The sequence below is a fragment of the Nelumbo lutea genome, chromosome 4 (assembly GCF_056320005.1).
Source record: "Nelumbo lutea isolate HS-2025 chromosome 4, American lotus-T2T, whole genome shotgun sequence".
Taxonomy (NCBI): Eukaryota; Viridiplantae; Streptophyta; class Magnoliopsida; order Proteales; family Nelumbonaceae; genus Nelumbo; species Nelumbo lutea.
The window spans coordinates 79,576,035-79,596,213 of NC_142687.1; the positions used below are offsets into that span (position 1 = coordinate 79,576,035).

The 20,179-nt window shown below is 38.4% G+C and overlaps 1 protein-coding gene across 1 annotated transcript in view; it reads right to left on the reverse strand.

The window, feature by feature from the left end:
* LOC148861235 (importin subunit alpha-4-like) overlaps positions 1-20,179 on the reverse strand; it is a 48,836-nt gene that overhangs the window by 17,905 nt on the left and 10,752 nt on the right. The window contains exons 2-8 of the mRNA XM_088982689.1: positions 9,862-9,958; positions 9,668-9,759; positions 9,432-9,563; positions 9,151-9,336; positions 8,884-9,047; positions 8,569-8,647; positions 271-399 (exon numbers count right to left, since the gene is read on the reverse strand). Coding sequence (XP_088838815.1) covers positions 271-399; positions 8,569-8,647; positions 8,884-9,047; positions 9,151-9,336; positions 9,432-9,563; positions 9,668-9,759; positions 9,862-9,958 — 879 coding nt within the window. The remainder of the gene's footprint in view (positions 1-270; positions 400-8,568; positions 8,648-8,883; positions 9,048-9,150; positions 9,337-9,431; positions 9,564-9,667; positions 9,760-9,861; positions 9,959-20,179) is intronic.

Genomic DNA, 20,179 nt, shown 5'->3' on the forward strand with positions numbered 1-20,179 from the left:
CATTTTGCTACCACATTCAATAACTCATATAGCTTAAAATGAAAAAAAAAATTGAATTAGAGACATGATATATATGAAACTACAAATAAGAAGATAACATTATTTTGAACCCTAGAAACTACCTACTCTAAAGTGGCTAAATTGGAAATTAATATTCCTCGATAATAAGTCCCCACTGACCATTAGTTTGTGAGTTAGTTGCTCCCAATAAATGGCACTCTTTATTGTTAGTAAGATAATCAGGAAAATGCATAAATGGTGAGAACTTACTTGTATTTGACCTCTGTTCCCGGCAGTGATATTTGAGATTGTCCAACATGCTTCCTTCTTGATACTTTTTTTGTGATTTTGTGTGAGAAGTTGATAGAGACAGGGGAGAACTTGGTTGTCAATTACAAACTGGAAACATAATTAGTAAATCCTTTTCTCATCAATAGAAGATAGACAATAAATAACAAATATATGCATGTTGACCCAATGCATGCACAAATGCATCTATGTATGCAAGCATCAATATGCTCATGTACATTTATGACAAACAGAATTCATTGAAAAGGGAGCAAATGCACAAACAAAAGTCCATGTCTAAATTTTCAACCACCAATAGAAGGTAGACAATAAATAACAAATATATGCATGTGCATCCAATGCATGAACAAATTCATCTGTGTGTATGTGAGCATCGGCATGCTCATGCACATTTATAACAAACAGAATCCATTGAGAAAAGAACAAATGCACAAACATAAGTTCCATGTCTATTAGAATTTCAACCACCAATAAGAGTTTAACAGAGATTTTTTGGGTACCAATTAACAAATGAAGTCCTTAAAGCATTTGCTAGTCAAGAAGAGGATTACTTCACTGGCTTTTCCCAGGATGTGCCTTTATTTCAGAAGATGGTATATCCCCATAAGATGGTGCACATACACCCTCACAACTTCATCAATGATAACAAAATAACCAAGAACCCGGACTCTTCTTGGAGTGTTTGAGGAAGTAACATTTCTGATGAAAGTGCCCTTCTTGTTGTCGGCTACATGAATCCTATTCTGCTATTCCATTCTATTCAGTGCTATGGGCCCTAAAATCATTTCTCACTACTTCAACCAATGTCCTTTTCAATCTGCCACCAGATTTTCTAGCCCCTCCAACTTGTAACAGATTACTTCTTCATGGTGATGTAGATAAGTAGATGGTCCTCTCTACACATGCCTAAGCCATCTTTTTTTTTTTTGATAGGTCACATGCCTAAACCAACTTTTTTTATAGGTCACGTGCCTAAACCATCTTAGTCTACTTCCCTTAATTTTATTACCTATTTGAACTACTCTTAGGATCTCCTCCAAACAAGTTCATTTCTGATCCTACCCTTTCTAGCTTTCCCACTCATCCATCTCAACATTCACATTTCTACCACATTCATTTTTTGGACATATTATTGACTGCCAAACACACTGTGCCATACAGCATTGCTAGCCTTATAGGCGTTTTATAAAAATATCCTTTTAGCCTTTGTATTCTCCTATCGCACAAGACTCTGGATGCACCAATCCATTTTGCCCATCCTACTTTGATTCTATGGGTGTTATCCTCCTAAATCTCTCCCTTGTAGATCATTGAACCAAAATAGCAAAAGAGGTCAGATTGAGCATAGATTTCATAGCACCAAGGCAAAGCTAGGCGAGATGGGCCTATCAGCTAGTCAGGCTATGGATTGTTTTAAGGGAAAATCTATGATTACAGAAAGATATGGTATCTGAAGAGCTTTGACCAATCAAAGCACCCCGTGACTTTTGACTAATACCACCTAATTGGTCATATCTTTTATGATGCCAGTTGATTGGCTGTTAGTTTTTTCGATATCATGCCTTTCCGGTATCATAGCTGAACCTTTTTTTAAATAAAAAACATTAGTCTTAGGGTAACCCAAGGTTCCATAGAAACCAGTGACCATCTGCCATTAGTAATTATCTATAATATTAAAAAAAAAAGTAAAACTTCAAATTAAAACATAAAAAATCAACATATTCATGAGGAAAAAAGAAACAACATAAAAATCAGAAAATATAATGAAAAGAAAGGGTGGAAGAAGAATGTGTTGATTAGACAAAATTTTAAGTTCATCCATTTAACAATGGATATGGCATTAAACAAAACAGAAAGGCAAAACAGGATTCATGTATATGGTTGGGATAAGGCTTGGATGATGATAATAGGCTTCCAACCTTTTTTTGGATCAGTAACTATCTAAAACTTTACTTAATTAATCAAGAAACAAGTTACAATGTAGAAACAGGGCAGCAAGCCTCAGCTAACCACCGCCTTTGAAACCTTTAATTACAAATTACCTTAGACATAACCCCCATTAACTACTTCAATCTAAAGATGAAGAATCTCCCCCCCCCCAAAAAAAAAAAAACCTTAAGTTGACAAAAGATATAAAGATTTCTCAAAATTTGGAATTCCATTCCACTTTTCCCAGAAAAGACAAAAAAAATCGAAAGTTTTAGTTTTACAATAGCCACTCTAAATACTATATGAAAGTTGATCCTCTAATAGTTGATTAATCAAAGCATTCATAGAATCTACTTATCAAAAAAAATATTCATAGAATCAGGATAAACAACAAGATGGTCTAAATGGAAAGCCCGTTGTTTATACATTCAGAGAACAGGATCAATGGTCCCAAGGGTCATCATGGTTTTATGGATATAGAAATAACTGAACTTGTGGTTATGACAAGCACATGAAGAAAGCCTAATAAAAGATCCAACATGGAGAACTAATGAAAAGCCCAAATATTGGCAGCTTATGATGCAGAAGAAATTTAATTTTGTGAAGTCCAATTTCTCCCACCCAAAGAAAATTATACTACCTGCCAATATTGAGTTTTTTAAACTGATTTTGCAATTTTAGGATTTCAATTTGAAATGATTTCCCTGAAACTACATGTGGAACTATACAGGGTAAAAAAGAGTTTCTTTAGAATTCTTTATTTCTATTGTTCATTCAAGTATTTCCAACAATGGGGGTGAAGTTGATCATCTTAAAAGTCTTTAGGATTGAAAGATAACATACACAAGTCACAAGGTAGCCAATAATGCTCTAATGAAGAATAACAAAATTTGAAATAAAAATAGCTTTGGCTCAGGTACATCAAATTTTCAAGGATACATTTCTTCATTTCTTTTAGCAACATTTGACCTATCCACTCCTGTATTTGTCTATTCCTCTCATTCTTTCTTTTCCTGGAGAGGGTATAGAAAAGAAGCCAATGGTGTAGAAACCCATGAACCAAGAGCCTAAGAGGCCAAAAGAATACAATAACCCCAAAACGCTCTGCACTAGATGACTAGATGCCAATTTCATGAACCCCCATGACATATGCAGCAATCTCCAAGGACCACCAAAGCCTGCTGCCTGGCCAGGCAATCACAAACTGTACTGAGAATACTCTTCCACAGTAATACTCCCATAGCAATGATACAAAGAGAGTCTAAGCCTTTTTCTTTTACCAACATTGATTATATTCAGTTTCGTACTACCAATCCCTTGTACAGACTGATTTATGTCTCTTACATCTTCTTTCCTTTTTTGGCTCTTGGGACCACTCTTTTATGTTGTAACTTACGTAGACTATTTTTTGTTTTACTCTTTCTTGTAAGAGAAGGGCACAACTGTCCTTTCCATAACCTTGTACTCATTATTTTATAAGCTAATCATTTTTGGGTGTGTGATTCAAGAGAACAAACCCTTTCATTCCTAGTTCTTCTTCTCTGATTTGAACTAAGTTGACATGGTATCGGAGCAGGTTTTCTCAACCTGTTCTTGATTGAAATCTGTTTAGGCCTGTGAGATCGAGCCATCTACTTCAACTTTGGATCTCGTAGGTTGCACATCTCTGCTGTTCTTTCTCTGGAAGATCGCCATCAGCAACAATGTTTCTTCTCTTTCTCTCAATCGACTACTTCAAACACTGTGAAACTTCAGATCTGAAGTCGCCCAGGTCAGATTTATATAGATCTATATTTTAGTTCTGGTTCAGATTACTTTTGAAGGGTGTTTTGCCCTCTTTGTTCAACAGTCCAGAAAACTTGCCTTTTTTGGACTGTTATCAGTTCGAAAACTGTGTGGCTGTTTTTCTATTGGGTTTTGCTTCCTCCTTGTGATGTGTGATTATACACACATATTTCCTCAAGTTTTGGTTTCTTTTGGACCTTCGGCTGCTCTACTTAGTTTTTTTTTTTCTATTCATTGCTGAAATGGCCATGGAGAGAAGGGATATTCTACCAGTAAAGTTCAATGGGACAAACTATGCCTTCTGGATATTCCATTTCCAGTTCTATGTTGAGGGAAATGGCCTATGGGGATTTGTGAATGGTTCCACAAAACAACTTGATAAATCTGACTCCAAGGAGCTGAAACAGTGGAAGATCGACAATGCCAAAGTAGTGTCTTGGCTTCTTGGCTCCGTTGAAACTGAGATTGCTATTCCATTGAGACTGCTAGTGAGATGTTCAGTTATATGGAAAATGTGTACCAACAGTCCTACATCTCTCGTCAGTATCAAATTGAGACAGAGATTTTTTCTTACAGTCAGGGTAAGAAGAAAATACAGGGGAACTATGCTGGCTTTGTGAATTTGTGGACAGAATATGAATTAGTTCACATGGGTGAAAGCACTTCTGCTTGCTGCATAAAAAATCTGAAAGAACATTTTGATAGGAGGAAGATCATGCATTTTCTGATGCATCTGAGACCTGAATCTAAAATTGTAAAGTCCAACATTCTCAGTAGGGGCACTCCTCCCACACTTGACACAGTTTTGGGGGAGCTTCTCAGGGAGGAAACTAGACTCATTACTCAATCGACCTTGAGGTCAAAATCTGATTATAGAACAGAGACAACCTTTCTGATAAACAAATCCAAGCCCAAGAAGGACTTGTCCCGAGTACAGTGCTATGAATGCAAGGAATATAGACATGTTATCTCACACTGTCGAAAAAAAAATTTCTATACCTACTGCAAACAACATGGGCATATTATTCCTGAATGTCCTACTCGGCCAGCAAAGGGGAATGGCTCAAGTTCTAAGAAGAGTCAACATAAGGCTTTCCAGACAACAACTGAAGGTGCAGATACAGGGAGTACAGCTTCAGCATGAATGGATGAAAATTCTAGAACTCTTACAGAAGAAAGAATGTGGCAGCTAGTATCCTCAGCTATTTCCTCTACATTTTTATCCATCGGTCTTTCGGGTGAGTCATCCTATTATTGTTCCTCTCCTAGTCACTTATGGATCATTGATTTCAGGGCCTCTAACCATATGACAGGGGCACACATTGGTCAGTCTGTTAAACCCAAATCTTTGAATAAACATACTATTACTGCTAATGGAGAGAAATTGAATATTGTTGGTTGCAATGATTTGTCTTTGACTACATCTTCAATTCTTGCTTTCATCTACCTAAAACTTTCTTTGTTCCTAAACTTACAACAAATTTGACCTCAGTCGGTCAGCTAGTTGAAGATGGTAACATTGTTTCCTTTTCCAATGATGGTTGTTTGATACAGGACCAACGCACTAGGACGGTGAAAGGGAAGGGGCATAGATTGGATCGGCTATTTGCCTTGGAATTTGAAAAGACACCGGGGCCTTCATCCACATCCTGTTTACTTACTACTACCCCTAGTACTGAAGTTATTTGCAAAAATAATGTATGACACTTGTGGCATAGGCAACTCGGTCACCCCTATGCAAATAAACTTGTCTTTGTTTCATGAAGGTTTTTTGTCTTGCAAAGCTACTTCTTTTAATAATGTTGATAAGGCTTGCATTTCTTGTTGCTTGAGTAAGAGCCATGTTTTACCATTTCCTTCAATTGTTGAACATGTATCTATTCCTTTTAAAATAGTACATAGTGATGTTTGTTCGTCTCCAATTGTTTCCAAGTTGGGATATAAATATCTTGTTACATTTATCGATGACTGCACTCGCTTTACCTGGATATATTTTTTGAGAAACAAATTTTAAGTTTTTTCTATCTATAGATCTTTCCTAGCAAAGATCAAAAACCAATTTGAGAGACAATGGAATTCAATCCCAGACTCGAGGGGGATTGGGGTTCTCCATTCAGACTCGGGGGGTGAATACCTTGATGGAGACTTTCAAAATTTTTTGAGAGACAATGGAATTCAATCCCAGAGATCTTGTCCTAGCACTCCACAACAAAATGGAGTGGCAAAGCGCAAGAACGGACATATCTTAAGCATAGTTCGGACCCTTCTTCATGATTCCCATGCTCCTACTTCATTTTAGGTGGAGGCAGCCAGCACTGTTGTTTACCTTACTAACATTCTTCCTTCATCTGTCTTACATAATACCTTTCCTTTCCAAAGCTTGTTTCACCGTTCACTTGATTTTTCAGCTCTTCATGCCTTTGGTTGTGTGTGTTTTGTTCACCTTCCACCACATGAGCGCACAAAGCTTACTCCCCAATCAGCAATGTGTGCTTTTGTGGGGTATAGCCCTGATCATAAGGGCTTCCTTTGCTATGATCCGAAGTCTTGTCGAGTTCGCGTATCCCACAATGTCATCTTTCTTGAGAACATTTCCATTTTTGCCCACATTGTTATGTTGCCTGCTACTTCCATTTCGATGTTGTATTCTTCTGACTTTGCTTGTTCTTCTTATTCACCTTCTATTTTGGAATTGCTCTGTGTCTATTTTAGGAAGAGGCTAGCTACCCTTGCTCCTACCGCTCTGGCCCCTTCATCACCAGAAGTTGATCCATTATCTCTACCCACGATTTCTTCTTTGTTTCTTGATCTTGTAAGTACACCTGCACCTATCCGTGATTCTCAACCATCCTCTAATCCCCCTTCACATCGTTCTTCTCGAGTTTCTCGCCATCCTGATCGCTATGGCTTTCCTTCAAACCATAGCTCCTTCTCTGTTGTTTTGTCTGTCACAGATATTCCTATATCATACCAAAAGGCTATGGCGATCCCGCATTGGAAAGAAGCCATGGATACTGAGCTCCAAGTTCTTTTGAAAATGATACTTGAAATATGGTTCCTACCCCTCCAGATGCCCCTCTTATTGAAAGCAAATGGGTATATTCAGTGAAACTTAAATCTAATGGGAGCCTTGATAGATACAAGGCACGTTTAGTGGCACAAGGGTATAAGCAGGAGGGATAGATTATGATGAGACATTTGCCCCTATAGCTAAGATGACCATTGTTCGTCTGCTGTTGGCTATATTTGCAATTAAAACACTGGGAGACTCATCAGATGGATGTCAAAAAAATGCTTTCTTCCACGAGGACCTCAAGGTAACTATTTATATGAAGTCTCCATCGGGATACTACTGTAGTTCTCCCTTGGTGTATCGACTTAAAAAGTCATTGTATGGTCTTAAACAAGCCCCCAAGGCTTGGTTTGAGAAATTTCGTTCAATGATCACAAATGCAGGATTTTTTTTTTTGAGCAGGATTTACCCAAAGCTCTTCAGATTATTCATCGTTCATATCGAGGCATCCCCAAGGAATTACATTATTACTTTTGCATGTGGATGACATTCTTATTACCGGTGATGATAGTCAGGGTATTTCCTCTCTGAAACAGCTTCTCAATCAGTCTTTCAAGATGGACCTTGGTCATCTCACTTATTTCTTGGGTCTAAAAGTTACTCACTCTTCCCATGGGTATTTTGTTAATCAACACAAGTATGAGATGGACCTTGTGAAATCTGCAAACCTGAGTGATGACAAACAGGTTGACACACCTCTTGAGTGAATCTGAAACTTTCGAATCAGGATGATGGGACCCCCTAGTAGATGCCACTCTTTATCGATTGCTTGTCGGTAGTCTAATCTACCTCACCATGACACGTCTAGATATCTCTTATGTTGTCCAAGTGGTCAGTCAATTTGTCTCTTCTCAACAACCGCACATGACTGCAGTCTTTTGTATTATCAGATACATTCTTGGAACACTTTCACATGGCATTTTTTCTTGCATCTCCTTCACTTAGCTTATCTGCGCATGCAGATGCTGATTGGGCAGGATGCCCAGATACTATATGCTCCACTACTGGTTAGTGTGTTTTTCTTGGTGACTCTCTTATATCCTGGAAGTGTAAAAAGCAACCAACTGTTTCCAAGTCCTCATGAAGTCCCCTAATATAATGCAGCAATCTACAAGGAATACCAAACCTATTGCCTGCCCGAGCAATCACCAACTGAGAAACCCCTTTTCAAACAATACTCCCATAGAAAATCCAAGAAGACTCATATATCAAGGAATGACTAGAACCACCAAATTTCTCAAGATAGAGTATTTAGACTCAGATGTCAAGAAATGATAAATGTTCAAATGAACAAGGCAACCAAACTACATAGGAAAATAATATTACATATCTAGGTGTAGGCCACAATCTATAGTAAATACACATAGAAGTCCAAAGTCCTAACAAAGATAACAATTGTGTTATTGGGAAATGGCCATTCAAACAAAAATAAAAATAGTAATAAATCTTCCCCATATAAACAAGATAAATACCTGAGTCTGGGCATCATCTCCTGTGACAATGTTTCCAACTGTCCGAAGAGCAGGTATAAGAACAGTAGGTGAAGGATGTCTGATATAAAAAAATCAAAAAAAAAAGTTGGTTATGGTAATTTTACTATTTCCATCCATGACCAAAAATACAATATAGAGAAGATAAACAAAACCAGCTCTTGGGGGAAAATGGTAGTTACAAAAATCCTCCTACACTTAAACAAAAAGCTCCGGCAACAGCAACTATATATCTGTTACAAGAAGTTTCCTTTTAAGTAAAACCCAAGGTTGAGAAGTGCTTCAATAGAATCTTACAGGAGAAGCTCCACAAGTCGTTGACAGACTCCTGCCTCAATCACAGCCTGAATTTTGTCATTTGTGCCATCAGAAAGATAAGACAAGGCCCAGCATGCGTCCGTTAGAACTTCTTCATCACTTGAGTGGATAAGGTGCTGAAGGGCTGGCAGTGCAGGCTTCACCTGACAAAAGACAGCACAGTAATAGTAAATTAACAGGTCTAAGAATCTACATCCTCTTCAAAAGTAATCCTAGCAAATTAACATAACTCCATAGATGTCTCACCTGGTCAAATGGTGCTGGTGGCTTGCCACGACAAAAATTCGATAAGGTCCAGGTGGCATTCCGTAGCATAGATAACTTTGAGTGTTCATTTAACTGAGCCAGTAATGGCATGAGGGCACCATGACCAAGAACAAGATCCCTACAGGTTGGTGAGTCACCAGCTACATTACCCAAGGCCCACACAGCCTGAGAGAGAGAGAGAGAGAGAAAGAGAGACAGAGAGAGAGAATGAGACCACTTCTCCAAGGACCAAAAAATTGACAAAGGAAACTCGAACTAACCTGTTCTCGGACATCATCACTTGATGAACTAAGAAGTTGCACAAATTTAGGGACAGCACCATGGTCAATGACAACACGTGTATGTTCTGATGTCCCAGATGCAATATTAGTCAAAGCCCATGCAGCCTCAAACTGCACATGAAGATTTAATTAAACCTAATGAAAGTTGGACAATGGTTCCTTTGCATAGAGTATATAATTCAAAGAAAAGAGGGATGGTTATAAATGGACCATACTTGCAGTTGAGGCAGATCATGCCTTTCAAGAAATTCAACAAACCAAGGTACAACACCTGCCTTGATTACCTCCTCAATGGGAGGGCTACGCTCTGCACAAGTATGTAAACCAAAATCCAGCAGAACTAATTACCAGGAAACCAGGGAAAGACCAGTGAAAAAATCCATCCCAATTCAAGTAATGTCAAACTTACCAATTGATAGTAATTTCCTGAATTGAGTAGTTGCTTCCAATTGCAAAGCAGGATTGTCTGACCATACCCCTTGTACCATTACAGGAAGACTTTCCAACTGTCAGAGAACACCAGGAGCAAAAAAAATAAACACCAAAATTTTGGTAACAGCATGAGCTGAAAGTGTAAAATATTTGCTAATTACTGTAGAATTCTTAATAATTAATATTTCAAGAACCAATTAGACATGGCAAATGACATTATATAATCAATTTCTTCTAGCAACTAGCATGTACCAAGTTATCCCATCATTTATTTTTCACCAGCCTACCTACAAACTTCAAGGGCACTTTTTGTGAATTCTTCTTTTCAGATTCTTAGCAGGTAACATTTTCCTTCCCTCCATTGGATTAACATGTGACTGCCCTACATACTGGTCATGCTGAGCACTTTTGTATGAGAAGCCTCCAAAAAAAAAAACTGAACAAGTGCAATGTCCTCAAATGAAAGAAGGGAGATTTCAACTTCTTATGATTGAATGCTCTCTCGTTGAGCTTGCAAGCTACGAATTCATCATCCATATGCTTTTCCACTGCCAAACTGCTAGGATGCATTGACCTTCTTCCTTGAAATATTTGGATTTTGGAACTATGTGGATAATTCTGGCTACTTTGCTTAATTTATTTTAGTAATCTAAGTATGAGAAGGTAAAAAATGTAGTCCTTATGATTCACCAAGGTTCAGCACTTAACCCTTATTTATTTGCATTGATAAGCATATTCAGGAGAAGGTCCCATGGCGCATGTTGTTTGATGATAACATTGTTTTAATTCATGAAACTAATGAGGGATTAAATGCAAAATTAAGCTTATAGGCAAATACCTTAGAAACAAGAGATTTTAAAATAAATAGGACTAGAACAGAATATATGATATGTTATGGTGCATGTTGTTTGCTGAAAACATTGTTTTAATTCATGAAACTAATGAGGGATTAAATGCAAAATTAAGCTTATAGGCAAATACCTTAGAAACAAGAGATTTTAAAATAAATAGGACTAGAACAGAATATATGATATGTTCATATTGGTGCCCCTTAGAGAGTGCCCCACATGCACATCTCACCATGCATTGGGAACATCTCCCATACTTGTCATTGGGAGATGTTCCCAATACACGGTTGGGATGTGTTGTGGGGTGCCCATGCAAATCTGTAAATACAATTATTAGTGTTTTAAAAGCACAAGAGCCATTTTGCGCCCGGGGTACAAGGCACAAGGCAAGGTGCGCACCTTTTTGATAAAAGCGTAAAAATGCAAAAACAATTCTACAAATAAAAAAGCCAAAATTCAAAAGAAATGCAAAATATTAAAAATATTAAACACATTATCAATTAAAAATATAAACTTATATTTTCAAATAAAATCTTGAAAAAAAACCTACTCTCAAATTAAAATATATAAACATAACATGTCAAACATAATTACAATGAAAACTTAAATATAAAATCAAGCATAACATATAAAACATATTCAAGCATGTAAACTCTTAGTCTCTTTATTTTTTTTCCCAATTGCATATAAACATAACATGTAAAACATAATTAGAATGAAAACTTAAATATAAAATCAAGCATAACATATAAAACATATTCAAGCATGTAAACTCTTAGTCTCTTTATTTTTTTCCCAATAGCATTACTTCAAATAGATAATGTGATGTTAAACATTATGCATTCCTAATTCTACAAGCCACCTTTGTACCAAGCCCCTCAAGGCAAGTCCAAACAAGTCCATATTAGGGTCTTAAAATTAGTAGAAAAGTTTTGATAGCTGTTTTGATATGAACTTTGTGAAAAAAAAAGAAAGAAGAGAAAAGTCTCTGCTAGAAAAGAAAAGAAGAAGAAATAGAAGAGAATGAGAGGAAGCCAAAAATTAGGTCTGGCCACCCCTTTCTTTTTAATTATATACTCATAAAAAAGTGTACAAGTACAAGTATGGCCTTAATAAGTCGACTACTTGTAAGAAGCTAAAAAACACACTTGACATAAGCTAATGGGCCTAAGGCCCAATGACTTCCTAACTAAGTTATATAAATAAAAATAAATAAAGTCAACCCATAACTCAACACTCCCCCTCAAGTTGGGAATAAATGTCACACATTCTCAACTTGCGTAGATCATGCTCCAGCTTGCTTCTTGCAACACCTTTTGTAAGAACATCCGCAAGCTGCAAATCAGATGCAACATATGGCAAGCAAACTTCTCCTGAAGTCACTCTTTCTCTTATAAAATGTCTGTCAACTTCAATGTGCTTAGTCCTGTCATGCTGAACTGGGTTGTGGGCGATGTTAACTGCTGCTTGATTGTCACAAAATAGCATCATAGGTTCATTTGCCTCAATCCTAATCTCCCCCAATAAGGAACGGATCCAGAGGAGCTCTGAAACACCATGTGTCATGGCTCTGTATTCAGCTTCTGCACTTGACCTTGCCACAACTGTCTGTTTCTTACTCTTCCATGAAACTAGATTACCTCAAACAAGAGTGCAAACTCCGAATGTAGATCTCCTGTCATCTAGACACCCTGCCCAATCAGCAGTTGTCCATGGTCAGGAAACAATATGCCTCTACCCAGGTGTCCCTTCAAATAAGAAAATATCCTATCAATAACCTCCCAATGTTGAACTCGTGGGGCATGCATTTATTGACTCACTACACAAGAGATTTCTAGTCGTGTCATACATAAGTATAACAACCACCCCACTAATCTCTGATACCTCCTAACATCATTCACTAATTCGCCTTCTGAAACATTTATCCTGTGGTTCTGATCAATAGGTGTATTAGCTGCCTCTGCCCCAAGTTTCCCCATCTCTTGTAGTAGATCCAGAACACACTTCCTCTATGAGATGAAGATTCCATGCTTTGATCTTGCCACCTCAATGCCCAGAAAGCACCCCAGCTCCCCAAGATCCTTAATTTCAAACTCTTTGTGCGGATTCTTCTTCAAGGTATCAATCTCACTTAGATCATTTCCTGTAACTACAATGTCATCCACATACACCAAAGACTCCCTCCTCTTCACAAATAGAGTATGATTTGATTGGGTTTGAGTATAGCCAAAACCAACCAATGCTCTTATAAACCTGTCAAACCAAGCTTTGGGTAATTGTTTCAAACCATATAGAGACTTCTTCTACCTGCATACCTTTCCCTTTTCCACATCATTGTAAAAACCAGCTATAAGATCCATATACACCTTTTCTTGCAAGTCCCCATTGAGAAAAGCATTCTTCACATCAAGTTGGAAGAGAGGCCAAGAGTATGTAGCTACTAATGGTAGAAGAATCCGAACTGAGCTCATCTTTGCCACTGGTAAAAAAGTTTCTAAGTAATCTATGCCATAAGTCTAAGTATACCCTTTTACAACCAGCCTTGCCTTATATATTTCTATACTCCCATCCACCTTGCATTTCACTGTATAAACCCATCTGCATCCAACTGTCTCCTTGCCTTCTAGTAGATCCACAATCTCCAACGTCTGATTCTTAATCAAAGCTTTCATTTCCTCTTGCATAGTTGTCTTCCACTCAGGTTAAGAGAGAGCCTCACTAACACCCTTGGGTATAGACACGAAGTCAATGGAGGAAAGGAAGGCCTGGCAGGAAGGAGATAGTCCACTATAGGAGAAATAGTGTGAAATGCAATGTGCAGTACACTTTCTCCTCCCTTTTCTTAGTGCAATAAGAAGGTCAAGGTCATCTGCAATGGGATTAATAGTATCAATAGGAACTAAACCATCAGAGGAAGCAAGTAGGGGTGGACAAGAACTGAGCTTTTCACAAGCTATTCGAGCTTGGCTTGTGAAAAGCTCAACTTGGCTCGACCCAAACCAAACTTCGAGCCGAATACGAGCCTCATATATGGCTCGTCTGTCAATCGAGTCGAGTTCGAACATTTCAAAGCTCGGCTCGTTAGGCTCGCGAGCCTAACGAACCTCTATATATGTATATCAGCATATATATTTATATTATACATTATATATATAAGTATATATACCTTTCTAGAAAATTTTATAGGTAGGGACACAGTTATACCATGGTCCCTACGCATAGTATACTTCTTCAAGACTAGAGAGGGAGAAATACTTCATCTTCTTCAATCAAAAAACCTAAGCAGCTAAACCCTTTCTTTTTCTTCCTCGACTTTCAAACCGTCATTCTCCTCTACAATTGCAGCTCTGCTCTCACAGGCTACAACTCTCACCGGTCGACAGTCTCACCCTCTCAACTCTCAGCTAGTTATCGAAAGTGGGAGGATTGAGGAGCCTTCTAGTCTCAGGTTCTCAATTCTCAACTCTTAGAGTTAGAGTTTCGACGCCCTTGGTTCTAGATCTCTCTGCTACAATTACAAAATACACGAAAAGGTGCAGCAAAACAAGTTTTCATTCTCTGCTTCTTGAAGCAGTTCTTATCACCAACAAGAGCACCGGTAGCGACAGGTCCAAAGGATAATTCTGATTTGGGGTTCTTCTCTACAGATAGGAGTTGGGACTTCGAAGTTCGAGCTCGAGCTCGAATAAGCTCGGTTCATTATCGAGCTCCAACCTGTGAATTTTGTAATCGAACCGAGCTAAAGCTTATATTTCCAATTCGAACCAAGCTCGAGCCTTGGATTTGCTTACCGAGTTTAGCTCGAATACTCAAATGTTCGGCTCGTCTCGGCTCGAATCTACCCCTAAAGGCAAGGGGCATACCTAGATCAGTGTTAGTCGAACCCGAAGTCTCTGAGGAGTCGATAGAAAGTGATATGGGTTTTTCTACTGTGGAATCAACCTCCCTGTGCAGTTGCAGATGCTGTCGTGCAAAACACTGAGAAACAAGATGCAAGGGAGGTAGTAAAGTGGGTGAAATAGGTGGATCAGACACTGGAGTGGACAAAAGGGCTAGAACTAGAAGTGGTATAGATCCTCATTTCCCAAAAACACTCCCCTTGAGAAAAACCCCAGGGGAGGAAAGGTGTGGACTAAAAAATGGTGACATCTATAGTAATATACCAACTCCCAGAGGCTGGGTCATAGCAACTAGGGGTGTCCATGAAAAACTGAAAAATCGAACCGAACCGAGAAAACCGAACTGTAAAATGTGGTTAACCAAACCGACCAGTTCAGTTTCGGTTTGGAATTTTGAAAAATCGAAGGACCGGTTCGTTTTTCAGTTAACCTATAAAAGAACCGGCAATTAACCAAACCGACCAGTATACATATTTATATGTATATTTTATATATATTTTTAATATATGTCACATATTTTCTATGTATTATATATAAATATGTTATATATTATATATTTTTAAAATATTTATAATATATTATATATCATTTATTATTTATAATATAATATTGTACATATATTTATATAATATATATTATAAATATAAAAAACAAAGAACCGAACAAGTCAAAAATCGAAACCGGCGGACTGGTTAACCGGTGGTACCGGTTCAATTTCGATTTAGAGAAATGGAAAAACTGGTACCACCGGTTCGGTTTGCAAAATATGCCCATGGTTCGGTTAACCGAACTGTAGACACCCCTAATAGCAACAATACCCCTTCTGGTTTCCTGCATACCCAAGGAAGACACACTTCTTTGCCTTAGGGTCTAGTTTTGAGCGATGAGGACCAAGAACATGGACAAAGCATATACAACCAAATATCCTTAAAGGAATATGGAACATCTTACTGATCAAAAAAAATATGGAACATCTCCCCCTCAGGAAAAAGAAGGTTGAACGGGGTGCTATATCCAAGAACACGAGAAGGCACCCGATTAATCAAGAAAATCACTGTAAGAACTATATCACCCCAAAAATGAACTGGAAGAGTAGAGGTCATCACCATGCTTCTTGCAACTTCCACAATGTGTTTGTTCTTCCTTTCTACTACACCATTCTGTTGTGGAGTGTATGAACAGCTGCTTTGATGGATTGTTCCATGCTCTGATAGGTATGATGTCAAGTTTTTTGAAAATATTCCTTGGCATTGCCTGATCTAAACACTTTCACCCGTACCCCAAACTGCGTTAGCACCATCTGATGAAACTATCGAACCAAATGGGAATGTGATATGGCCCCCACACATCAATATGAACAATATCAAAAGCATAAGAACATCTTTTATTAATAGCTTTAAAGGAGTGTCTACAATGTTTTCCAAGTTGACAACCTTCACACTCTAAACTAGATAAACTAACAAACTCAAACAACTTCAGAAACAAGAACCGCAAAGAAGCAAAAGACAAATGCCCTAACCGATTATGCCAAAGCATAATTTGATCTGACCCACTGACTCTGACTCAATACCCTTGCTGACATGATGACTCTGATGACTAGGAAGAACATCAAGAAGGTAGATTTCATTCACCTCACGACCACTCCCAATCGTCCTCTTTGATTCCAGATCCTACAAAACACAATGACCAGGAGAGAAAATCACTGAACAATTCAAATTCTTTGTCAAACTACTAAAGGATAAAAGGTTAGTTCTTGGTCTAGGAACATGGAGGACAGAGGATAGGGAAATGGTATCGATTATCTTGACAGACCCTTTCCAAGCAATGGGAACATGTGACCCATCAGCTGTGAAAACTCTATCTTTGCCAGAGCAGATGTGGTATGAGGAGAAAATGATGAAAATGTTGGTTATATGCCATGAGGCACCTGCATCTATAATCCAAGGGGGTCCCTCATTACCAGTAGTGGAAACATAGTTTGCAGTGGCATGTGAACTACCTGTATGTGCAAAAGAAGTAGAATGGCTACCTCTTGATCCACCTGTACATAGTTGTCAAGGCAACACCTAGGCACCAAAGCGCCCTTGGAAGTTTGCCTTGCCCAGTCACCTAGCAGTTTTGTATACCGTCTTATAAAATACTTTTATATTGTTACTTTTTTGAGATTATAATTATAAGATAAACATTATTGAAACTCTAAATTGAACCATTTTTTTCCAATTAAGCCCTGGACCTTAGAGACAGATGGGCAAAACTGAAAAGTTACACCTAACCCCTAGACTCGATTATGGTACTACACTAGGTGTTGGATTGGGCTGTCTTTGATATGCCAATCAGTGAGATCCTTAGCGGGGGCCAAACCTGGGTATGTTGGGGCAGTTTGAGAACTCACCCGAGTAGGTGATCATAGTGGCAAAATCAGCCCCTTTGTCGGACAAAGTGAATTATCAGGGAATGCACTCTCTCTGATGAAAACCTAAACTACTAGCAATTGATTTCAAACTTGTTGAGATTTGTTTTTGCAAAATATATTTATATAGAGATTATATATTATGGTTTTAAAAAATGTTTGCAAAAGGTTTTAATTCCCGAGATCCATGTAAGTAGAGAGTGCAACACTGTACCTTGCGGCCGAGGGAGAGGTCCTCTCTTGTCAGCAGTGTTTGATCATTACGGGCTGAGAGGTTAAGTGTATGACCATTTAGGGTTTTTACCTGATGGGCTAATCTCACATAACTCCATAGTCTTTGGGCCTTCATAAGGTGGCTGAACCCAGGGACCATTTAGTGTAAATGTTGGGCCTGCTAAGAGCCCATACTGATGGGGTAAGGGGTTCACTATCTTCAGTAGTGAATTCGGCCAGGCCTTGTAACAGAGACTGGACTGAACCCATATGGCGTTTGTGGAGATCAATGCTGGCGTCCCACACCATACAAAGAGAGCCAAACTAACCAGCATTTAAAAGGGAAAGTGAGCCATATGACTTAATGGTCCTAAAGCCCATTTTGAACTGGGTTTAATTAGATTAATTAAAAGGGGGTGAATCTAGTTTATAATCTGATTAGGATCAGCAATAGGATAAGATAAGTCTTATCAACTTAAGAGTCTAGATCCAAATAGCAGATTTGGATCAAGAAACTCCTTCCTAATTGGATTAGGAAGCTGATCCTAAAAGGGTTATAAATAAGGGGGCGAATTCCTCAGTAGGTGAATTCTTCTTCTACCGTTTTTTTCCTATGCTCTTGCCGCCCCTACCCAGTTCGATCTCCATTCTTGGAACTGATCAAGATTAGATATTGATATTGTTTCTTGCTAGAAGAAGCAATCTGAAGTCGTGCTCACCCTACATGATTCTTGCTGAAGAATTAGGGTTCTTGCTAAAGAACCTTCTTGTTGATCCTGTCTCACCATAAGATGTGTCATCTTCAGTGGAGGCGGGTTTTGGTGACCTCTTTGGGCATGAACACCTACGTTGGGAGATACTTGCGTGGATTCCATATCAGGTATATCCCTCTCCCTCTTTTGGTTTTAGATATGGTCCAGTTTGTTTCAAGAACGAACCTTGAAAAATGCAATTTTTCTAAATTAGGGAATACAACTCTCGAATGGGAGAAAGAAATTTTTTAAATTTCGCCCAACCACCCTGCATATGATGGATCTTCCATCCCTTCAATTGTTACTTTTTTGAGATTATAATTATAAAATAGACATTATTAAAGAAAAATATTCATTTTTTGTGTTTATAAACTAATTTTTTTTATTATTTTCTTATTTGTTAGGGTTTAATCAACACAAACATTGCTAGTTGTTGTATTGAACCCTCAAAGACTTCAGAATTTGAACCAATAAGGAAAAAACTTAAAGTTTTGTCTAATCAACACATTTCTTCCTCCACATCATCATCATCTTCTTCTTCTTCTTCTTCTTCTTCTTCCACCTTTTCTTTTCTTCTTTTCCTATAACAAAAATAGGGGTTTGGTCCCCATATTTTTTTAATTTTCTTTTCTTTCTTCTTTTTCTTCTCATAAATATGTTGATTTTCTAGACATAAACATGAAGTTTATAATTTTCTTATTAAGATTATGGATAGTTATTAAGGAAAGATGGTTATGGAACCTAGGGAACTACCTAGGATATGTATTTTTCACTTAAAAAACTCCATCGCCTAGGCGCCCGCCTAGGCGACAAGGTGCCCCCCTATTGCCTAGCCTCGCCTTGGCGCCTTGAAAACTATGCACATGTACCTTGCTGTCTACCTAATAATATATTAGGGCTAATTGTATCTCTCTGATTTAGTAACCGCCCATATCTCTCCAATTCGGCCCTCACTACATCTGTTGCAACGGATTCTAGGGAAGCTATAGTAGGTGGTCCTAATAAGTCACTAGTCACTGCCATATTCACATTTCCCTTCTTGTTTCTGAGTCAACTCGGCACAAGGTGAGGATAAAGCTTCCAACAGGTATCTCTGATATGTTTAGGCTTCTTATAGAAGTCACTGATCATATCCTTCTTATCTTCCTTCCTAAGTCCATTTCCACCCTTGTCTCCACTCTGCTTAGGTTAGCTAACTACTCAAGGCATGGGTTCCTCATCATCACATTCCTCCTACTCTCCTCTCCTGACACAAAGGCATATGCCTAAGAAAGAGTTACACTGTCTCTAGAAAGAATATGTTGTCGTGCAATGTCATACTCAGGGTTAAGTCCAGCGAGAAACTCAAAAACCCTATTCTTCTCTACCAGTTTCTGATAAGTTGTTGAATCCTTGCTATTTTCCCAAACCATAGTTTCCAAATGATCTATCTCCTACCATAAGGTTTTGAGGGCTAAAAAATAAATAGCAACAGATTTATCTCCCTATTTGATAGCAATTACCTAGTTTCTCAATTGGTAGGCTCTAGCAACATTTCCATTCTGTGAATAGGTTTCTGCAACTCCATCCCAAATCTCCTTAGTTGTATTAGCCCATAAAAAGTTTTTACTTATATGGGGCAACATGGAATTGCACAGCCAAATCATTACCGTATAGTTCTCCTATACCCATCGAGAGTAGTTAGTTTCGGGTTTCTTTTCCTCACCGATGACATACCCCAATTTCCCACGAGCACCAATAGCCACCTTTGCAGATTGTGACCACTCTAAGTAGTTTGTACCATCTAACTTAATTGTAGTGATGGTCCTAGCCCCAAAGAGGTCTCCAGCACCTCCTCTCCCTTGTCTCATCTCACTTCCCGGTTTGTTTTCAACTCCATAGCCCTCCATAACTCCCAAAAAGGGTTAGGAAATCAACTTCAGATGAAAAATGAGGTATTTATCTCCTTTAGACACCTCAAACACCCTTCTGATACCCTAGAAGCTCCTCCCTCCAAAGATTCCCTTTTTCCGTAGGAGAGGGAGAAGAGAGAGAAGAGGTTGTCGCTCCCTCCAGAGGCCTCCAAAAGGTGGGACTTAAACCACCCCCTTCAGAAAGCTCCAAGGAACCCTAGAAAACTAGGGTGCCACTTCCTAGGTCAAAATTGAAGAGTCCTACTAAAACATGACTCTCT